This window comes from Larus michahellis, chromosome 3, assembly GCF_964199755.1.
Source record: "Larus michahellis chromosome 3, bLarMic1.1, whole genome shotgun sequence".
Taxonomy (NCBI): domain Eukaryota; kingdom Metazoa; phylum Chordata; class Aves; order Charadriiformes; family Laridae; genus Larus; species Larus michahellis.
This window is the reverse complement of record NC_133898.1, coordinates 72819693-72842976: the sequence shown is the minus strand read 5'-3', so window position 1 is coordinate 72842976 and position 23284 is coordinate 72819693. Positions and strand designations below refer to the sequence as shown.

At 44.0% G+C, this 23284-nt stretch overlaps 2 protein-coding genes across 11 annotated transcripts in view; one reads left to right on the top strand and one right to left on the bottom strand.

The window, feature by feature from the left end:
- Positions 1-1574: 1574 nt before the first annotated feature.
- RNF146 (ring finger protein 146) lies at positions 1575-12963 on the top strand. 4 transcript variants are annotated; one of them, XM_074580786.1, is made up of 3 exons: positions 1575-1698; positions 7330-7486; positions 11194-12963. In XM_074580786.1, the coding sequence occupies exon 3, from the start codon at positions 11195-11197 to the stop codon at positions 12251-12253; it is 1059 nt and encodes a 352-aa protein (XP_074436887.1). In that variant the 5' UTR covers positions 1575-1698; positions 7330-7486; position 11194; the 3' UTR covers positions 12254-12963. The 4 variants fall into 4 exon arrangements, with proteins under 4 accessions (XP_074436887.1, XP_074436890.1, XP_074436889.1 ...); XM_074580788.1 differs by having other exon boundaries at positions 1631-1890; XM_074580787.1 differs by lacking the exon at positions 1575-1698 and adding an exon at positions 2149-2494.
- Positions 12964-15556: 2593 nt separating this feature from the next.
- ECHDC1 (ethylmalonyl-CoA decarboxylase 1) overlaps positions 15557-23284 on the bottom strand; it is a 41662-nt gene continuing 33934 nt past the window's right edge. For 6 of the 7 annotated variants that reach the window (XM_074580793.1, XM_074580796.1, XM_074580791.1 and 3 more), the window contains one exon: positions 15707-19111. In XM_074580793.1, the coding sequence (XP_074436894.1) occupies positions 18706-19111 (406 nt within the window). In that variant the 3' untranslated portion in view covers positions 15707-18705. Of the gene's footprint in view, positions 19112-23284 lie in introns of all 7 variants that reach the window. The other variant, XM_074580790.1, reaches the window with a different exon arrangement.

Sequence of the window (23284 nt, the reverse complement as noted above, 5' to 3'; positions counted from 1 at the left end):
TACCAAGAAGAGCAGACAACAGGACCTCTAGGTCTATCAAGCCCTTGACTAGACAATTTGCACGTTTAGTCATGTTGAAACATTTTGTTTTCCATTGATGTGCAATGAGTACCCAGACACACAGCCCCTCTTCCCCCATCTAAATGATTATCATTCCATCTTAAATGACGCATGGATTATTGTTTCCCACCCTGGTTTATTCAAGAATTAATACAGCAGACTTTTCAATTGTTTCTGACAACAGCGGGCAACACAAGCCTCCTCCCCGCACCCCATCTCAAAGAGAGCAGATCAGCTTTGGGACAGTACGAGCCCCTGCAGCTACACCTGGGTCGTGCCCAGGTCCGTCTCCACCTGTGGGAGGCCACTGAAGCAACCAGCCCTCCACCAGCCACCCAAACACAGCTGGGCAGCGTACAGTGGCACAAGTCACTGGCCTGGTTAAGTTGGAGCAGTGACTTTGCCAGGCTGCCACGCCGTTAAAATCTTCCAGCAAATGAGCCACAAGATGTGCTCCTGGAAAGGCCGGCAACCCTTCTTGTCTCCTGCTGGTTCTACTCTCTGGGCTCATTGGTGGGCAGTTACACCTGCAATCCGCCTTCAATCAAGCGTAATGGAGCTGTGCCAGTTCATTTTCCCCCAGCCCTGTCACCTGCCTGGGTCACCAATGCCATGACAATTGACAAACCTCAAGGAAGCATGCCCGTCTACTTTCTATGCAGAAAGCTCCAGGAAATCATAGACCCATAGAGTGGTCTACGTTGGAAGGGACCCTAAAGATCATCTAGTTACAAATTCCCTGCCATGGGCAGGGACACCTCCCACTAGACCAGGCTGCTCAAAGCCCCATCCAGCCTGGCCTTGAACACTTCCAGGGATGGGGCATCTACCACCTCTCTGGGCAACCTGTTCCAGTGCCTCAGCACCCTCATTGTGATAAATTTCTTCCCGATATCTAAGTCTACCCTCTTCCAGTTTGAAGTCATTACCCCTCATCCTATCACTACCTGCCCTTGTAAAAAGTCCCTCTCCATCCTTCCTCTAGGCCCCCTTTAGGTACTGAAGGCTGCAATAAGGTCTCCCCGGAGCCTTCTCTTCTCCAGGCTGAACAACCCCAACTCTCTCAGCCTGTCCTCATAGGAGAGGTGCTCCAGCCCGCTGATCATTTTCGTGGCCCTCCGCTGGACTTGCTCCAACAGGTCCATGTCTTTCCTGTGCTGAGGAGCTCCCACCCTTCCACACCTTTGCTCTCCGAGGGAGGGGGCTTCTACCTGAGCAGGGGCCCCGGGAAGGCCGGGCTGGGCCGGGCGCGGTGCTCCCCCCAGTCCCAGGCACCTCGCCAGCCCCACCACCACGGGCTGCTCGGAGGGGCCGGGGCTGCAGCCGCCCGGGCGCCGCCCCCTCCCCGCTAGCCTAGGCACTGCAGTCCCCGGCGCCATGGCGGCAGCGGCAGCGCAGCCGCGAGGACGGGACGGCGCGAGGCGACGTCACGCAGCGGCGTCACACCCGCGCGCGCGCGGCCCTCCCCGCGGTGAACTCACCCCACCCCCTCCGCCGCGTCACAGTGGCGCGTTCGGCCCCCCCCCGCCCCAAACGTTCCGTCCCGCGCGTGACGTCGGCGCGTCCCGCTGTCCCGGCGGCGGGGCCGAAGGAGGCGGCAGGTGCGGGCGGAGCGGTGCGAGCCGGCCGGTCCGGCGGGTGAGTGCTGAGCGGCGGGGACTATGGCGGCGCCGCCGGGGAGGAAAGGGGATGGTAGGAGGAGGAAGAGGAGGCCGCCACCAACGGTCGCTCCAGCAGCGCCCCTCTTCCGCCGCCGCCCGAGGCTGCCCCCCACCTCCTCCTCCTCCGCCGGCTGTGGCGGCGGTGGGGAGCGGAGGCCTCACCGTGCGGGTGGGTGCCCAGAACAAAAGGCCGGCGAGCGGCGGGGCGCGGAGCAGTCCTGCCGCGGCGCCTCGGCCGCGCTGAGGGGCGGCAGGCCCAGCGGACGGCCGGGTGCCCGTTATTGTTTTGGCGGCGGCGGCGGCTGGGGGGAATCACCCACCGCCGCCCCGCCCGCGGGGTCACGTGACGGTGTCGGGGCCGCGGCGGCGCAGGGCGCTGCCGGCCGCCCCGCTGCCCCAGCGGGCAGGCCCGGCCCCCGCCCCCGCCGTGCTGGGAGGGGAGAGCCGGGACCGGGCTCCGGGGCGAGCCTGCCCGTCCCCGCCGGGTCCCCTCGGCCGGGCCCGGGTCCCTCCTGCTGCCGGCGGGGCTTCGCCTCCGAGAGAGGCGGCGTCCCGTGCGGAAGGAGGGTGCGGGCGGTGCGGCGGGCCGGGGCCCGCATCTCCGGGTTTCGTTGCGTTGTGTGGTGAAATAGGTCAGGAGCGTTCGCTGTGGCCTCGTCACGCGTGGCGGAGTCCCCCGAGGAGACGTGGTTCTCGCACCGGTGTGCTGAGATGCTTCAAAAGGAGTCCCTGCGGGTTGTCACTTGCCTTTCAAAATGTCACTTTGGTGGCTGGTAAGGAGCGGTGTCAGCCTGGCAGGGCAGTCCTACAGGCAGGCACGGGAGCGCAGAGCAAAGCACGTAAAAAGAAGTAACTGGTGGTTTTTGGTGTTGTTTGGTTTGTTTGTTTGTTTTCATGGAAGTGCTTGTGTTTCTTTGTGCTCAGTGGCTTCGGCTCAAGTGTTGGGATTGTGTCCCTTCAGCACGGTAAAATGGGACACGGAAATAGGTCCGGCTTTTGGTGCAGTACATATTGCCACCACTGAAAAATTATTACAAAGTATTTAGTAAATACGAGTTTTTCATACAAAAAAACCCAACCAGCAACAAACCGATAATCAGAATGGTGAAATAGTTAAAACCAAATAAAGGTGTGGGGGTTTAAAATCCTAGTATAAATTTTCAGTGATATAAACTAGAAATGCTGTAGGTTTTGTTACTGGAGGTGTAGTATGCGAGCATACACTCAGTAATTACAGGGAGTAGAGCTCTGCTTTTGTCAGATTGTAACGCTAAAAATACGGTCCTGTGACTTTGTTAGCTGCTGCCTGCGGACAGCGGGCTATTTAAAAATAGTTCTTAAAGCATCTCTGAAAATGCACTACCAAAAATTACAGTTTGTAATAGTATTGAAGACACAGTGAAATCTGAATATTGATTTGGTCATTTTGAGTGAATCTTAAATATTGAATGTTTGCAAGAACGTGCTTTATAGTCTTGTGTGGTTAATACCGTGGTTTCTTTCCAAGCGAATCAAAGTACCAATTGTTTCAATTGCTATAATGCAGAATCTGTACTGAGTGAAAGGAAAAGTTCTGTTCTTCTTGTTTCCTTCAAAATATACTGCATCAATTTAGATCTAATTGAACTGTCGTTTATTTAGAGAGCTGGAAGTGCAGTATTTTTAAAGGCTATCGAAGAGCAGACTGCTGGAATTGGTGGGGGAAAAGCCTTTTTGTTGAAATCGATTTTTTTTTTTTCCTCTCTTCTGTGCATGCTAATCAAGTCTATATATATATGAAGAGATGTTCCTGTACTTACTTTCTGTTTCTAACATTGATAACTTCAGATGAACCAGTTTCTGCTTCATTTTCCACACAATATCATTTTATTTGTGTGAAAAACTAACATTTTGCTCTGTTAAATAAATTGAAATGGGATGTATGCTCAAAATTCAAATTCAGCGCTCCAGTTGTAGCACAGGAGAAGAACCTCATTTTGAATTAATATGTAGCAGTTCAATACTGAAATGGTTGACTGTTCTGTACTCGACTATTTTTCTGTGCTTCAGTTCCAAATGTACATATACGGGTTCGTTTTTTTTATAAATGTGCAATAGCAAAGGATAAGGAATGACAGGCAACTTGAAGCCTCATTGCATTTGGCAATTCCTGAAGATATTCTAAATTTAAGAAACAGATACAGAAAAGTAGGTTAACAGGAAACAGTGAGGTTATTTATCTGTTGTGCTATCCAGTGCCAGGGACAGTTTAAAAAAATACCCAATAGGCTCAGTACCTTGAGCCAATACTATACTGACAGTAGCGGACCTTCAGACAGGAGAGTGATTTTTCCTATTTAAAAAGCCAGCCACCTTCCTTCTTTTTTCCCACAGCGTTTGGTTTGTGGTGGCTTGTAGGGAAGGGCAGAAATCTGTGATGCTTTTTCCCCTCCTCCCCCCTCCCCCAATAACTGAGCTACGAGTTAGGGAGCTTGATGGAAAAATCCCAAGTATTTAATTGCAGAAGAATATTTACTCTTTTGAAGTAATGCTGTAGCGGTTGAGTTTTCAACCTATGGCGGGGAGGGGGGGAATGGTGAATTTGTGATAGATATTTTAGAGTAATGTGTACAGAGCTGCAGAATTTGTGAGATCATGTGTCATTTGGGGTAGGACTCAAATAATAGTCTTTGGCTGGTTTGGTTAGGAGCTGGTGTTAGTTGAATTTATCAATGATTTATGCTTGTTTGTTTTAAAAAAGCTAAGCTTTTAGTTACAGAAAAGACTTCTTAAGAATGTAGGTAACACTTCATCGACATCTAGAGCTGGCTTCTTAAATATGTAAGTTACTGTCTTCTCCAAAGAAGTGGAAAAGTGGAAAAAATTGTGTTTGGTCTGATAGTTTGCTGGGAATCCACTGGGAACAAGAAATTATTTCATTCCATCTTGGTCTAGTAAAAGCTTGAAATTTTTCTTAAGGAGAACTTGAAATCATTTTTGGGAGGTCGGTCTGGTAGGAAGTCCACTACGTCAGTGTCTTAAAGTTGGGTGGAAGAAGCAGATGTGACTTCTCCCAGCCAGCATCCTGGGAGACTTTCAAGGGGACAGAGAGAGCGGTTAAATGGTGGCTGAGCCTCAGTTTGGGCGGGGATGTTGCCCAGTTTAAATTCTTTTTCCTGGTCAGTGGGGTTGTCCTTTTATCTGTTGCATCTTGAATGAAAGTCTCAAAATCAGTGTGTGATAGGATGCATGGATTTAATGAGTGTGCAGAAGGAAGGGATTCTTGCAGGTTGCTGCAGATAGCGTAACTCCTCATACTACGTGCTTTGCTAGCATAGAAGATTAATTGCTAAGTTTAGAACATGGCCCTTACCCACTTGACTTTAAAGGAGTCATCATCATCCAGGAAAGGGTGTGTGTGTAAGTTACCACAAGTGTCTTTTATCCCGTTTAGTAAGATTTTCAAGACTAGCTTATTAAATAAATAACAATGTCACGAAATATAGAGGTTACATGAAGTCAGTTTGTGAACTAGTTCTTTTTAAAAGCTATGCAGCAATTAGAAAGTTGCCTTACCATAATCCTATAATTATGCCCTAATTGGATTCTTCTAGGTATAATTACATACCTTGGATATGTGCATATATTTTTTTATTTCCTAAGAAATCTGTCAGAACTGACCCAACCTTTTTCTCCCATCTCCACGTAAGATCTGGGTTTATGATGTGCCACCTCTAATAGTGGATTGCGAGAGGTAGTAGATAAAAGGCTTCAGTGCTACCTACAGAAGTAACAGAAAGCCAGCTCCTAAGATGAAGACCTGAACACCACACCCACAGCATCAAGCGTGTTGCAACTGTCCCTTTGATCGTAGCAAACATAGTATCTTGTCTGAGTGGATTAGTAGAGCCAAAATTTTAATGCAATTGCAGCTCTTGGTTTGAGATTGATGTGTGAAGAAAGGGGAAGCTGCTAGAACCATGAGGGGAGAAAAGGTGTGGATAGGCTTGTTAATTTTCGCATTTTTCCTCAGGAGCTCTTTCTAAAAATAGCTGCACAGAATGTTACTTGGAGCTCAGCTATAAAGAAAATAACATAGTTGAGTAATGTGTCTTATACTGAAGTTCTCTGAACGTTTCACTCTGATGTTGTTAATGATAAATGTTCAATCCTTTGATGAAGGACTATAACACAGAATACTATAATACTAAATGCTCCATGTTCTTTCAAGGGACTTACCACTCCTTGACTTTACTCGACTCTGTACATGTCTGATCTGCACTGTATTTATACTGAAATGATTCTTTCCTTGAGCAAATTGAAATCCAAGATGTGACATTCTTGGGTCTGCATCAGATCATTCCTGTATTTTGCAGCAACTGGAAATTGTGGTTCAAAATGCTTAAAAATCATCTTGAAAGCTACAGCCCAGAAAGAAGATATAACCCTATGGCTCATCAGTCTTTTTACAGAGGATTCCCAACTACTTTCTGTAACTAAGGGTGACTATTTTAGGCCAAGACCTTCCTGGTTAGGGTGTGAGGATGCAACAGTGAAATCTTGATGGTCCTCCTGCCTTCTCTGAGTTTGCAGATTCCTGCTTCCCTATGGTAGAGTTATTTAGGTATTTGTTAGACACTCACTGGTTTCCAGTGATTATTATGTATTTGTGAAATGGCTTAGCTCAGATTCTGGTTGGTGACATACATAAAATGTATTGTGACTGACATTACCTGCTAGCCTGGAGAGAGGTATATTACCTCAGAGGTGTGGAGGCTGAGTTGTGTCTTTGTCCCCTTTTTCAGAGACCACACGCGTTCATTACATGAATGAACCTCACAGCACTTTCTCAAGAAATAAAGGAAGGTCCTAATTAATCCTTTTTTTGTTTACCTTGGTAAGCATCAAATCTAGGTCATAGAGTTTGTTTATAAGCTAGTATGAGGACATACATATGTAGACTCATTAAGAAAAAAATGTGCTGAAGAGTTCTGAGGTTCATTCATGAAATGAATGCATGTGAACTCTGAAAAAGGGGACAAGGATGCAAGGCTCTGAGCTACAGACTTCTTGAAATATGGAGAGGACCTAAGGGAAATCAGCTGTTTGCATGCACTGTTTTCTCCTCAAACATCTGACACTAGCCCCTGTTAAGAGACAAGATACAAGCCCAGGTAGTCCTTTGGAACGATATGATATGGATGGTTTTATAAACAGGTTTAGGAAGGTGTTGTGGCTTTTTAAACTCTCTGAATATAAGGAGTCATTTATTAGAGGTTAAATTTGCATATGCATAACATGCTCCTAATTTTGGTTTCTCCTTTTGTGTACGTGGTCACTTTATGGAAATGAGCCATTAACTTATAGTTAAAGATAATTGCCTTTTGTAATACTTTAGAAAAAGATACTTTGCTTAAGTCAGACATCAAAATAATTAACATCAAAGCTGTGGGCTAAAATTGATTATTGCAAAAAAATAAAACAGAATTCTGATGATATTTTTTGTGAAAATCAGGTCAATGAAAGCATAGTAATGTCTTGTCTCTAACAGGACTGTGGCATTGTATTTTGCTTGCTCATACCTCTGTACTACAACATTGTAATAGTGATATTATTTGCTTTCCATTAGTTTGCAGAGAAGCTGAAACACCGTAGCGTACCATTGGGCAGGACAAGTAAGGAATGAGCCAGCCTTGGGAAAGAGGACCTGCCATCCTAGCTGGAGACATCTGAAGAGAGGACATTTTAGTCTTGTGGCATGCTCCAGTAGGAATTATTCAGAAAAAGTAAGCTCTTGTTTTGTTAATGGACTTATACATGTCATCTCCTTGACAGACTGCTTAGTTGCAGCTAGAATTTGACCTGGAGTTTGAAAAACTACTCAGTTTTGAGGTGCTTTTGTGGGAATTTACTTTTTCTTCAGTAGAGTCCTAGAAGGCCCAGGGCTTTTTCATATAGATTTTGTACATCACCTCTTCCATACTTGGTGTGTTGATGAAGGTGCTCTAGGCTGTGCATCCTAAGCTTACAAATTAAATATGTTTTAGTATTAAAAAAACAAAAACAAACAAACAAAAAAAAAACAAACAAAAAACCCCCACAAAAGGATAATAGAGAGGTGGGATCTGACAAGATTTTGGACTAGCTGCTTCTAGGTTGGCTTTAGGCCGTATTTATGTTAAAATGCAGTGTTCAGATGCTTATTTTTCCCTTATTTATACATGAACTGAGGATCTAACTACTTCAGATAAAATAATTTTTAGAACTTGTCTTTCAGTTTGATTAATTTTTAGTCTCCCTATTCAAGAATGTAATTTTCCCTGTTGCCATAAGTGAATTAAGGGAACCCAACCCTCCAAAACCCAGAGCTTTACTGTTTGATAACAGTTCTAATATGAAGTCTGTTTTGATTAAACGTTGTTATGAAATATTACTCTTAACTTCAGGAAAAATATTCTGCGGTCAGTTTTGTTTAGTTCTTAATACCATGAAGTTGCAATGGAAGTGCTTCCACAGCCATAATGTAGCAGAATAGCAGTCCTAGATGTCTTTCCTCCTTTCTGAAGGATTACTTTTTCAATGAGAATCTACATGTATGTTCTCATACCAGCTTATAAATACTCTCTACGACCTAGATTTGATACTTAAAAAGGTAAACAAAAAAGGATTAATTAGGATCTTCCTTTAAAAATAAAAAGTGAGACAGCCTCAGTTTAGTTGATACGAATCTTGAAGTGCATAATTGTCCTGCATTCTGAGCACATGCAAGTGCAGTTGTGCTTATCTTTTAAGAGTTTTATGTTGCTGGGTAGCGCTTGCTTAGAGATAAGGGTTTATTCCTCCAGCTGTATTCATTTTACACATCACATTTTCCTCTGAGCATTAAAAATCACATAGGAATTTAAAGATAAGGCATTTGCTCCTTTTTCATATCCTGCATTATTGTCTTGATATAGTAAGAGTCAAAGAACCCTCACATTGATGGGTGACCTATTGAGCACAGTTCAGCTGTTTGCATTTTTGTGCTTTTGGTGAACAGGTGAGAACTTTCACTCTGCTTTTAGGTTATGAATAAGTTAGCTCATGGTATCGGAATTTGATATGTCAAAATGCATTGCATTTTTAATCACAGCATTGCATTTTAATCTCCTCCAAAATCTTAATTATGATACGTGACTTGTATAGAAGTTACTTATCTACATGTTGTTTTAATCTTTGACTCTGAAAAGTATAACCTTATAAAGTGTATTCAGGAAGAAGGAGCCTTTTGTAAAACTGTAGCATGGAAGTAAAAATCTCTACTGCCATGCCTTTTTGCACAATAGTATCTCATTGTGGGTGGGAGCACTTGAAAATTCAGATCCTTTACTTCAGCCATGGTTAGCGCACATTAATCAATACATGGATTTCTCTTTCAGCTCTTCTGTTGTGAGATACTGGTTGGGTTGTATTTGTGGGTATTCTGAAGTCTCAATAGCTTTTCTTCCCCCCTTTTTTCTAATGAGTTTCTCACCCTAAACCCCTAGTTTTGGTGTGAAAATCTGTTGCAAAATATAACCTCAAGAGTGAGACTCCCAGAAAGCAACTTGTTCACAACAATGTTAGCATGAATCTCTCAGATAGATGTGTACTGTACAGTAAAAAGACAGTTATCTGGTGGTAGGTAATGCTGTGTCTCTATCTGTCATGCTGATTTAAGAACTGGTATGCAGATTTGTCTTTAATCTCAGAGAAAGAAATTCAGATACGAAACTGAAACATAGGTAGATACAATTATGTGCTACTTTAGGAAAAAATATTTGAGCTATAGAGCTTTTAAAAGAATGATCTGATAAAAAAAAATGGGATTAAAGAGGCATTGGTCTTCCAAGAGGAAATTACAGTGATAGAAGGGAACAGACAGCATACAGAAATACATTTTTAAGTAAATAGCACTTATATGTTACTGTGAAGCTAAATACAGATACTAAAGCCTAAATCTTTTTGTTTTGTTTTGTTTTTTTAATCCCAGCATGTATTCATAAGATGTTTAAAGCGGTGAAGGCTTTTACAGCAGCACTAGGCATTTTCTCCTGAGGTAACGCAGTCTGCTGGAAATGTCTCTAACACTAGAACAGGCTGTCTGGGGAGGTTGGGAGGTTGTGGTATCTCCATCGTTGCAGGTTTCAAAAAAACTCAGCTAGACAAAAGTACAGCTGATCTGGTCTAGTGGTGGTAGTGCCATGAGGAGCAGGAGATGGGACTACATGACCTCTAAAGGTCCCTTTTGGCCCACATGCCTGTGATAGTTTTGCATTAACTATTCGTAGCTGCTTGTACAACAAAGACTAGTTTCACTGAAAGGCTGTTTTGCTGAATGTTAGTCCTATGCCTCAAAGTTCCTTGGGGATTTGAATGAAAAAGGCACCTTTTTAGATCCCATCCCCCAAAGCCCATTCTTCTCCCTCATTTGATACCTGGTGTTTGGTTTTGATTGCTAATAAATAAGAACATAAAAGGGAAATTACCATGAAACAGACTGTGGAAGATTGCCATGGCAAAAATGTAGTTGACAAGGCATTTGCATATTTAGGCTAGAATTTTTCAACTACTGAAATCCTACGCAATGCTAAATTGACACAGTTTTGCATTCCCTGCTCTCTTACAGTTGCTACAAAAATCATTTTTAATGACAGAGATAAGATATGGCCAGAGAAGGCAGAGGCAGTGACTTCACAAACCAATCAAATCCTGGTTGTGTGTCTTCTGTGATATACTGCTCCTTCTGCTGGGCTGCAACGATTGCTTTTGAGATGCACTCAGCTATATCACTTGGTCGTTAGGAAAAAGAAATACAGGGTAACTTTTGAAAAAGCCACCTTAGTTTTCAAATCTGGTTCTTTCTGCAGCACTGTGGTTGTTGTGAGCCCAGTCTGAGGGATGGTGTTCAGTGGTGCATAGGGACTAAGAAACCGAGTGGGGGAATACTTCAGCTGGGTGCTGCTGCCAGACGTGTTTTCCACTGTGGAAACGTAGCCTGAGGTACTGTTCAGGCAATCCCTTAATCAAATGGATGATCACCAATACCGTGAAGAGAGACTGTTTTAAGGTCAATGTTTGCAGCTAGATCACCTCTTGAGGAAAGAATTGTAGCTTCTTTAAATTTCCTGAGGAGGCTCCACAGTAACTGGCTGGCTGGAGGTTCATTAACCAGCACTTACTTCAGAGAGAACAGAGGAAATTCCAAAATTTGTTTTCTAACTTGGCATGAAAATGAAACAGATAAAGATTGGTGATTAGCAAAAGAAATTCTCCCAGTACTCAATTTAGTCTGTCAGCTCAGGAAGCAGAATGTTAACCTGTCAGTTTCTTTTAGCTGAGCTTCGAAAATGATACCTTACCTTAATTTAGGGTAAGCATCTCATTCTGTGGATGTTGAGGTCAAAGGTCATGTAAGGTGCCGGTTTAGGTTGATGCAATAAACTGATTTAAATCTATCTTTGATCCTCTGCAGGATGGCTGGCTGTGGCGAAATAGATCATTCGATCAACATGCTTCCCACAAACAGGAAGACAAATGAGTCGTGTGCTAACGCAGCACCTTCCCTGACAGTCCCCGAATGTGCTATCTGTCTGCAAACGTGTGTCCATCCAGTAAGTCTGCCTTGTAAACACGTTTTCTGCTATCTGTGTGTGAAGGGAGCTTCTTGGCTTGGGAAACGATGTGCACTCTGCCGGCAGGAGATTCCAGAGGATTTTCTTGACAAGCCAACCTTATTGTCACCAGAAGAACTCAAAGCGGCAAGCAGAGGCAATGGAGAATATGCCTGGTACTACGAAGGTAGAAATGGTTGGTGGCAGTATGATGAACGTACCAGCAGAGAGCTGGAAGATGCCTTTTCCAAGGGTAAAAAGAGCACTGAAATGCTAATCGCTGGGTTTTTGTACGTAGCAGATCTTGAAAATATGGTTCAGTATAGGAGAAATGAGCACGGACGCCGCAGAAAAATAAAACGGGACATAATAGATATACCAAAGAAGGGAGTGGCTGGGCTGAGGTTGGACTGTGACGCTAACACTGTCAACCTGGCAAGAGAGAGCTCCGCTGACGGCGCAGACAGCACGCCCGCTCCGGGGGCCGCAGCTGTGCAGGCGCTAGCATCCATTTCTGCTAGGCCCCTGCCCTCACTAGATGGTCAGCTGGTGAGTCCTTCAACGCCATCACCTGATGCAAGCAATTCTCTCGAGAACTCTTTTGCCCACTTACAAATAAATGCAGACAGTATGGCTGAAAGGAGTCATAGGGGAGAGGGAGAAGAAGACCACGAATCATCATCTTCTGGTAGGGTGCCAGCCCCTGACACCTCTGTGGAGGAGACCGAATCGGATGCTAGCAGCGATAGCGAGGATGTGTCTGCCCACCTTCAGCAACGCCCGTCCTCTGTCCAGCAGAGACACTTGAACGCGAATGCGAGCCAGTCAGGAGCAGATAGACCAGTGGCAGGGGGCGGGGTGGTCAACACAAGCGTAAGATCTAGAAGGCCAGATGGACAGTGCACAGTCACTGAAGTTTAAATCTAGAGCCATGCGAATAAAAACTCAGTCCTGTACCTGTAAATTTTCTGTCCACGTTGGCATTGCACTCAAACCTAGAGTGTGTTTGGTGGGAGGGTGGGGTGAAGGGGAGAAACAGATTTTGGCCTGTTTAACTTAAGTCTCTTAACATGTCTCAGCTGGAAGACTCTAACTGTAGGAAACTGGGTTGTCCTGCTAATGGTTTGAAAGCTGTTTAGCAATACCCAGTTTTCTTGAAAATGTCTTGTGTTTATTTTGTAGCATTTTCCCCTTGGAGATACTCGATCCCTTTTTGGCCAATGTGTATCTACTGTACAACTTGAATTGTCTTCATTATCTGACTGTTGCATTAAGTGTCTTACTACTTTCTGCATGGATTGATGTATGAAAAGAACACTAAAGCAATGTGGGAGCAGGCAAGATGTTGGGTGTGAGCAGGATGCTTAATTTAATGTGAGAAAATAGATGTGAGTTTGGAGTTAAAATGTGTTTTTACTAGACAAGAGCAATCATTTACCTTCCTTCAATGGAAATGTAAAAATGCTGTTAACTTTTGTTGCAAATTCTTACCTTTACACTCTTCATGGCCTTTTCACTGGCTTTGCCATCTAGTCCTTGTAGTTTTGTTTTTGAGGTCTTTCTTGATCTGTCTCGTTTTTGTTACGGAATTTATAATTTAATAAAACTACATTTTATCAGTAACAATCGTAGATATGTCTCCGGTTTAATTGAACTTCACTGGAGGAACTTTAAAGAAAACTGTCATAAAACAGCTTCCTGTGTTTGCCGCCAAAAGGGAGGACTGGCTCTGAGTGGTACCTCAAAGTTCTTGCATCCCTGGCTGGCTGGCTCTCAAACACAGCACTGCAGGAATATGTCTTTCTGCTGAAAAATCATGAGTTGCAGTCTGAACGCTCACTTCTCATCTGAAGAGCTGAATAACTTGCTTCACTGTTATGGTGGGCAGAAGTATCACACACAGCCTTATTTTAGCAGCAGAAATGTTGACATAAAAGAGCAAATGTTATCAAACTTGACCCTATAACAAAGAACACAGATGTTAAGGACTATGTTGCTGTTTATCTGATCTTCGTAGCAAAAGTAGTGGCAGCACAGGAAAGGTAGTTTTGTGCTTGTATTAGAAATGCATCTCCTGGATCGGCCCCCACTTCTGCAAACTGACTTCTGCGTGTTAGAGGTTAGAATCTTGAAAAGCACAGCTTGTCTTTTCTGTCTATGGCAGTTGTTTTATTTTGGTTTACTTTTTTTTTTTTTTTAAATGAGAAACACCATCAGCTGATTCTGGACTCAATCTTTACAATAAAGCTAATTAAACTCCAATTCTTCATACATGTTTCCCTGAATAGAAAGGGACAGCAGCTGATACATGAAAGTACTACATATCTTCATACAAAAGGTGCTGTAGGCATATAACTGTTTGAAGGGAATTAAATAGACTGGTTTTAAAAATGTTAAACTTCTAAAATATTCTTTTTACTGTAATGATGGCTGATGTGTCTAATCTTGGGCAAAGCCAGTAGTGCGGACTTCAGAAGGAAAGAAGATGGAATGTTTTTTCTTCTGTTTATTAGGTGCCAGCTGTCCTATTTCTCTGTTCTGAGTTAGCACGCAGTGGCTTTAATCAAAGCCTGACTTTGTGCTGCAGAAACCTTCAGTAAGAACACTTCTGCTATGTGCGTGTATTTTACTTCATATGAGGGTATGTACTGTTAAAGAGAGTAAGAACTTGACTGGCTATGATGTACTTAATTTCAGGACTTTCAGCCCAAACAGTCTACAAATAATTTTATCAGTGATTGATTATCCTTCGGTCAAGAACGGCCAAGTAGAGAGGCAGACCTCTGTTCAGCCAAACACTTGTGATGCTGCTTTTGGCTCCTGCTGCCTGACTGCAGCTGTGAAGTACTAAAATTAGTTAAAGTAAGGTTGGTGAGAGCTTAATAGCCAAGCATTAGAGTGGCATATGCACTCCCCCGATCAAGCCAGGAAAAAGTAGTAACCAGTAATTGCTATCTTGTATTTACACCATTGCTTTCAGCAGGAGACGTATCAATTTTAGCTAAGCCAGGGCCACACTGCATTATGTGGTTTTCTGGAACTCCATGCATTAAGTGATTTTAAACTTGTACAGCATAGCTAGAGAAATGCACAGTGGAGCAGAATGGAAAGGAAAAAGCAAATTAAAATCCTATAAAATCTACCGCATCTCTTCATTTCCAGGAGAACAGATAACCACAGATATAGGAATTCTATGTCATCGTAAAAAAAAAAAAATCACATAGTGCATCAAGCATTCAGCAAAGAACACCTAGCTTACCCAGGGTGCCCATTTGGTAAGTATATTTCTGTCAGCAGCAAATATGATGAAGTATCTGTAATGCTAAAAGCGATATCCAGCATCAACCCTTTAAACGCTTGGGACAGAATCCACACCCCCATTAAGCACGCAGGCTGTCCCGCTATGCAGAGGCAAGGGAACAGGATGGGTATTTCACAATATAATAGGAAACCTAGCCCCTAGGAAATACAAAAGCTAGCACTCCATGTAATTAGGAGACTGGGAGTATCAATTTTGAACACAGATTTCTAATTTATTTTGTGCGTTTAGCACTTGGGTTTTTTTAGGCCGTTTCTGACGGGGAACAAAAACTGAGATGAAGCGTGTAGTCTTAAATAATTGTAAAGAAAATATAAATGCTTATCAGCTGCTGGTTACAGATATTTGTCACTTGAAGATGATAAGCATGTATTCTATGAAATAAAACATTTAGGTTTGAAATTGGTAAAATGGGATTCCATTTCATCTCACTCAGTCTGGAGCTCTCGTGCTAGCACTTACGGTAATTTAGTGGGGCTGGTTTTCATACGAAGGACTGTATTTGTTTTTAAAACAGAAGAGAAACCAGGAAATACGGTATTAAGCTGCTCATAAAATCCTTGATCAAAACAAACAGCTGCAATTACCTTCAGAATCTCCTGCAGCTATGTTTGCTGTATTTGTGATTCCAACAGACCAGAGGACAAAATGAGTTTCTGTAACCTTTTCTGAAGGTGTCTTACTCAGGACTAGTTAATTATTTGTCCCGTTCTTAGAAGCAAACGTTGGCCCTTCATACAAATTGGAGAGGATGGCTGGGGAAATGCATTTGCTGAAGTGAGAAGCAAGCTCATTGTCTACAAATGAAAATAGAAAGAGGCCCCTAATAGATGTAGGTACAGAGTTTCACTTACTGGCAGCACAGGTCTAGTTCAAAACGTGCAAGTAAAACAGATTCTGCTTTTCTGCTGCTATTTCCTCCCTTTCAAATTTTTATCACCCGGTGCAGAGAATACACTAATGAGCCTTACAGCCTGGCACCTGAAAGATCAAAAATGATTCAAGGGGCTTGCTCACGTTCTAAGCAATTTTCATACCCATTTTAAAAACATAATCACAGTATTAGTAATGGCAAGTTTATTCTTCTTACAGCAAAGACATAACCAGTTACCCTTTAAAGCACTAACTTTTTGACTCACGACAACGTGATGTGCTATTGCTTCAAAAAGTTGGAGGAGTATGGACGGGAGCGTGCTCTGAAGATTCAGTGATGTTGGCAGTCTGGAATCCCTCACAAGCCTTGAGGAACTTCATGAAAAGCAGAACAGCCTCATTACTAAACAGTCAAGTACGGCCTACTATATTAAAACATTCATATTTCAGAAGTAATGGGTTTGAAGTCCTTTAGAGCACGGGAAAGAATATAGCCACACAGGGCACTAGCAGCTGAGCTACTGGATAAAAAAAAATGGGTGCATGGCGGGGAAAGAGGCGCAAACCAGAACACTTTCCCCATGTTCCCATTCCTGTCTCTTCTTTAACTTGGAAGTAAAAATTGAACTTCTTTTCTTTTTTTTTTTGGGGGGGAGGTTAAGAGAGGTTTGACATCTTCCTCTAGCAGTAGCTTCAGGTGTGAAGGCAGAGGCAGAGTAAGTTCCTTATCCTCCCTGAGGTGCCAGCTCAAAACATATCCTTTTCTTCAGCACTTCTTTTGGTTGCTTCAGGCTATACACACTCCCCGCCGTGAAAGCCATATAGTAAAACATCCCCAGCAGAGCACAGCATCTGCTCAAAAGCTACAGGATCTTAACAGGCAATCCAGACCTAATTCCCATCATTGATTTGTCCCAAGTTCCTCAAACATATGTACAGTTACCTTGCTGTCTAAAAATCCATAATCCTGCCACACTGTAGAAATGGTAACATGGATTTCCACCCAAGGAATCGCCTCCTTTTCCCTAAAGGAAGCTTGTTGCATGTATCTAGAGTTAGTTATGCCTGATCAGAGCAAGAATGCATGTCAATGCCATGTAGTCCAGGTTCCACCTTAACAGGCTCCCCTGGAGTACTTCGTTCCTGGGCGCAGATCTCAGCCCCTGCTGGATTTAGAGACAAGCGCATCCTAACCAACAGTACAGGAAACTCTCAGTCATCACAGAATCTTCATGGTTGGAAAGGACCCTTAAAATCATTGAGTTCAACCAAACAACCTACAATCTCTGCCACTAGAGCATGCCCTGAAGTGCCACCTCTAGACGTTTCTTAAACACCTCTAGGGATGGTGACTCAACCACCTCCCTGGGCAGGCTGTTCCAGTGCCTGACCACTCCTTCAGTAAAGTAATTCCTCCTAATATCTAATCTAAACCTCCCCTGCCGCAACTTCAGACCATTTCCTCTGGTCCTGTCATTATTCACCTGGGAGAAGAGGCCAACACCCACCTCTCTCCAACCTCCTTTCAGGTAGTTGTAGAGGGCAATGAGGTCTCCCCTCAGCCTCCTCTTCTCCAAGCTAAACATGCCCAGCTCCCTCAGCTTCTCCTCATATGACCTGGTCTCCAGACCCCTCACCAGCCTGGTAGCTCTCCTCTGGACACGCTCCAGCACTTCAATGTCCCTCTTGTACAGCAGAGCCCAGAACTGAACACAGCACTCGAAGTGAGGCCTCACCAGCGCCAAGTACAGAGGCACGATCACTTCCCTGCTCCTGCTGGCCACGCTGTTCCTGATACAAGCCAGAATGCTGTTGGCCTTCTTGGCCACCTGGGCACACTGCTGGCTCATGTTAAACTGGCCGTCCACCAGCACCCCCAGGTCCTTTTCTGCCAGGCAGCTTTCCAGCCACTCTTCCCCAATCCTGTAGTGCTGTATGGGGTTGTTGTGACCAAAATGCAGGACCCGGCACTTGGCCTTATTAAACCTCATACAGCTGGCCTTGGCCCATTGATCCAACCTGTCCAGGTCCCTCTGTAGAGCCTTCCTACCCTCAAGCAGATCAACACTCCCACCTAGTTTGGTGTCATCTGCAAACCTACTGAGGGTGCACTCAATCCCCATTATGGATACATCTGTGTGGTTTTGCTCTCACAGATGTTTTGTTTTAAGAATCATCTGCCAAAGCAGGGACTTGGTGACAGTTTCTAATTTCTAAAGGGAAAAACTGTCCCCATTGAGTTATCTAATTACTTGCAGCTTCACCGGCTTGAAGTGGAGACCAAGTTCCAAATCTTCTGGTCAGCCCAAATACACCCTACCGGTAAAAATACTCTGAAGTAAGACATAGACAAATCCACACCCAGGTTCTCTCCAGCATGCTGAAGTACTCAGACCACCCAGTCAGTCAAGGACATCCCATGTCGGGGCACGATACATCACAACCTTTCGAGGTTTCAACTAGATTCTATGTAAAGAATCAGGTCAGCAGCTCTGCCATGTGCTCAGCAGCACTGGTCCAGGCTGCAGGAATGTGCAGATGTGTAAGTAGTTGGTTCCTCAAGCAGTAAGGAGACACCTAAATGCATTTAAAGACCTGAACTGGTGTCAGTGACCGAGGCCTATAAGCTCCTCAGTGAGTTAGAGTTTCTCCTGTAAAAATCATCATTAAAATTGATTAGATACTTTCTCAGCAATTATATAAAGAACTGACTGAAGATGAAAAAATAAAAACTATCATCTCATCAGTTATCATCCCTTCCAAGCTGCTTAAAGACACCGGTCTCATGCTGGGGAACTCATATTTTGCAGCCTTAGATGCACCTGCAAATAAATAAACCTCACATCTTTCAAGCAATTCATTTCCATACCAGCCAGAAAAACAAAACTCCAAAGAAAGTAATCTTCAGGCTCATTCCAAAAGAATTATAGTTCTATTCTCAGCACAGTATTTACCTTTACATACTAATTTGACTAATCTCCATTCGGTTGGTGATTAGGACAGTAAAGAATCTGCCGGGGATTTCTCTGTTGTTGCACACCAAATATGTCTGCCTGACGTGAATGACAGGAATGTTAATGCCAGTTTAAATGAACAAGTCCTCAAATGATTCCGTTTAATACCTGCTTTAGTGAAAGCTTTGTTTGCGAAAAGGTCAAGAACATTTCTTATGCATTGACTGTCATTTATGTTTTGGTCTTCTAACCAATGCCTGCAAATTGGCAGGCCCACCCCATACAGTTCCGAAAATATCCTTCTCCGTCCTTAGGGCAGCTTCCAGTGGTAGCTCTCTTCCCGCTGTCACCACCTTTTTCACAGCCCGAATCACGCTGGCTGGACCCTCTGTGTACTGGCTCAGCCAGGCGCGGGCTTCTTCTAATGCTCCGGTTTCATCTGAAGACGCCAATGTCTCCTCCGAGAGCCCGAGGCGCAGAGCTCTCTCGGGGTCCACCCTGGCAGCCCCGCTCAGCAGCCGGAGGGCAGCCCCGCTGCCGACAATCCGCACCAGCCGGGCAGCTCCTCCCCAGCCTGGCACCAGACCCATGTGCTTATGGACAAATCGAATTTCACTCCCAGGCGTCATCAACCTGTCAATGAAGAACAAACACGCTGAGGTCAATCTGTGCATCGACGTCCGTATTCAGCTCGCTCGCACTCAATTTTCTATTTTCTCCTCCCCTCTGCTTCCAAAGGCTGATACAACTTGACAGCACGCTGATTACAGCCAGAGCTGCAGTATCTTAATTTTTGCATCGCCTCGTGCCTTAGCTGCAGCTTTTGGCCCTTCTCAAAAGGAGAGACGTAGGCTGCCACAAGTAAAGATGCTTAGTGCCCACACTGACACCTGTAGCCAGAAATCAGTTCTAAAAAGTGTTTGAAAACAGAATTGCAAAGATGGAGGGCACATTACGCTTATTCACAGTGCCAGAACTGCCTTGCTAATTCACACCTGAAGCAACAGGGTTTGGGGTAAAACCCAAGCAAACTAACGCACAAAACGTATTTCCCAAGAGGGTGAATCGTGGTCTTGGTGCTGATCTGTGCTGGGGAGGTTCTGCCAGCACCCTGGTGCTTAATTATAGCATAGTTGGTATTTCGTTTGTTCCATACTTTAGAGGGTCCACGTGAGTTTGATTTTTAACCGCTCACTACAGCAAGGGAAGTCAGGATGGATGCTTGACTTATGGCTCCCAACACGTAATAGAATTGCTTTCTATGTATGCCTTACAGTGTGTAATAGAATTGCTCCCCTCCAGAAGGTAAAGTCACATTCCTCTGTTCAAAGATTTCACGTCTTTGCTTCTTTTCTACAGTCTGTCACCTCCCTTATTTAAGAACTCACCCTAGGGCTGATTAAGCTACCTCCCTGGAGGAGCTCTGCTGCAGCGCATTGTACTCTCTCTGCACAGTGTTCACACTGACACACATTAGGTTAGTGGAAAAAGCCTCTAGAAATAGAACCATACAGAAAAGATGTACAGAAACAGACCGGTACTTCCTCTTCCTTAAGACTATGTTCTGCAGTGGGGTTGTTTGCTGCTGTTTATAAGACAAGGCATGTAAATTACACTTGTGAAGTAGATTAGCTTCTACTTCAAGCACTAATTGGCTTTCTGAAGATAAATCATGTAATACTAAGATCTGCACACAAGCCTGTTGCCTAACAATGCAGTTTTCCATAATGAAAATACCAAGGTGAACAGCTTTAAAAGGGGAAAGAAAAGGAAAACCTTTAAAAATGCAACTACTTCTAGGAACTCACTGTTCCCAAATCTGCTTAGTTATTGTTAATTGTAAGTTTGCTTGGTTGCTTTTTTCTTAACCAGAGCACCATCAGCATTCATGCTGTACTATAAAGCACCGGGGCTGAAGAGCTTACGCTTTATCCCAGACCCAACACAATGCACAAAGGCAACAGCTGACATGCCAGATTGCATGAAAGCCTTTTTGTAGAGATAGCGGAGGAAGGTTGTGTGACAAAAGGAAGAAAGCAGAGTATTGCAGGGGAGGAGAGGCTTTTAGCTAACACTAGCAACTGCTTCCCAAACCCAGCAAATCCCAGGGAGCTCAGGTCTCTCCTCTCCACAAGGAAGAGTCCGCAAGTGTTCCAAAACTCCTTCACTGGCTCAGCATACTTTGCAATGTGCTGACACCCAGTGTCCCACTGGGAACACAATAATGAAAACATTATTAAGGGTTTAATTCTAGCTGCGCTGAGCAACATGAAGCATTAAAAAAAAAAAAAGTGGTCATAGGCAGGTAGATATCTGATGCTAGATTAGCTGTAGGCAGTCTCGTAAGACAGCCACCACAGGGCAGTAAGGACGATGTTGTGTTTGTTGAATCTGAGTCTGTCCCAGGCACCTGGGTTCAGGCCTTAAAGAGCAGGCATTTCAGTGAGTGTCCTGTGGGCAGCACGTGGACTTATCTGGGAAGTTGGGTCAATGCACTCTGAAGTTTGCACAGGAAGTCAAATTTTACATTAGAAGCACTGCCAATCCATGAGCGCCAACAAGAAAAAGCTGAAAGCACTTAGTATATGGGAAAAGCTCTGTTACCCTGCACAGTTTTCACCTCTCTCCGAGAAAATGGAACCAAACATGATGAAAGGAAAATAAACGCTTGACAGCTAAATCCATGGAGAGACCACGAGGCTGCACCTTCCTGGATCTCACTGAGATTCACCCCTCCCTACAGTACTCCTTTGAACATGCTTCTCAGAAAAATACTAAAATAAGTGGTGGTCAGTAGAACGTGTAAAGGTAGTCCCAGACTGCCCTCAGGCTTAAAAAAATAATCTGTGTTTTTTCAGACTTTTCAGCTATGAATCTTCTCCTGAAGTCATGCCATTTCTTACAGAAATGACCCATCACACTCTCTGTTAGGTACCCCACTCACTGCCAGTCCCCAGGCCCAAAGCAATGGAGACCTGAGCTCAGATCTGCAACGGCGTATGCCTCTGCCAAGCTAGCCTGGGATCAGCCTCTGAACATCACCAGCTGCACCCTTGCATAAATATTTCCCTTTTTATTTTATGAAAGGAATTGAGCCTACCTTCTGAGACATGATAGATCTGATCCCCCATTAGATGAATTTATGTAACAAAAGTACATCAAGCATTACTAAACACAAAGAGGCAGACATCAAAAAGCTGAAAAGACAGAAGTACTACTCTGTTCCTAAACTGTTTATACCTTATTCACTCAAGTACTGGCCCTGCCTGAGACAGAGATGAATACAAAATGAACCCTGACTTGACTCAATGTGCCTGTTCTTGTCTTCCAGGTCAAGGGAATTAAAATCTGGGTCTCCTGTATCCCAGGGGAAGGTCACACCACGAGGCTCCTGGACACATGCCTCCCCCGCCCTAAAAAAAAAGGAGAAAATCTGTTGCACGACAGTAGTGAAAAAAATGTTTATTAAATGTAATTCATGTACAAAGTAACTGAAGACCTTGCAAGCAAAGAAACATCCTTCAGAAATGTGAAGGGTAGCAAAATCGTCATAACTTAAATGGGAAATAGGTTAAGGTAATAGAAGCACCAAAGTGCAGCTGAAACCTTCTTTAGGAACGTTATATTTCTACATTACAAGCAATACAACACCCCTAGGAAGAATGCACAGGCACCATGGGCCACATCCAATTTTGGGTTAGTCATCTAAAGCAAACAAGAGCTACAGCAAATGCTCCTGCTGTACATTTTAAAAAGTTCTCAGAAGCACTAAATGTTACAAACCCTCCACCTTTGATCAGAGGATTCCTTCACTCCGTGACATCTCATTGTGCCCACTGTCACATCGCATCACATCACCAGCAACGCACGTGAAAAGAAAAGCTTGTTTGCCATTAACACCACAACCTAACAAATCCCATCCTTAAACAGGTACACTTGCTTCCTCAAAGGCGACACTTGCTGTGAGCTAACAGCTATGCCTTCCTTTGCTAACGAATTTCCCAGATACTTGAAGCTGGAGTAGATACAATGAAAGCTGAAAATGCAAACAAGAATGTATTTCTCAGTTTTTCATCCCTGCCTTTTATAGTACTCCCATTACTGAACTGTTCCAACAGGTATAATCAGTTCCTTGGGCAGAATTAATTAAGATTATATTAAGGTTTGTGCTGGCCCTTACATCATCATTTCCTGGACTTCAGGGTTTGAATTTTATTCAGCATTCTGACAAGGCAAGGGCACTAATGGAGTTTACTAGGGAGGGACAAACACCATACTCAATTTTCTGCATTTTAAGAGCTCCTACCACTATGTTTCTGAAATCCACGATGTAAAAAAGGATGCCTGAAACATTAAATGTGTTGTCAGCAACCTGAATTTTGTTCCCATCCCTGTTTGACTCCCAGTGTCACGTAAGGACACAGCTCCTGACTTCCGATCCTCTCCTCCTAGCTGGCGTGAGACTGGCACACCATGGGGAGAGGCAGCCGGCATCACGCCGTGCTGCAGCACCTGGCTCTCAGCTACGGTTATACCGAGAGAGGGCAGCCAGAACTGCAGGAGGTAAGTCATCTTCCCCACAAATACTCTGGTCTCCTGCTCTCAAACCACCAATCAACATAAGTGATAAGCAAAGTTTATGCCTTTGGGTCATGGTAAGTTCCCCCATCAAATCTGCTGCCTTTTATAAATTTTGGTAACACCTATCTATGAGGCGATTGAAACAACACAAAGTGGAAAATTCTCCAAAGACAGAGTGAAAGGCCTTGCAACACAATTAAAAGACAACCATAATTTTAACATGCT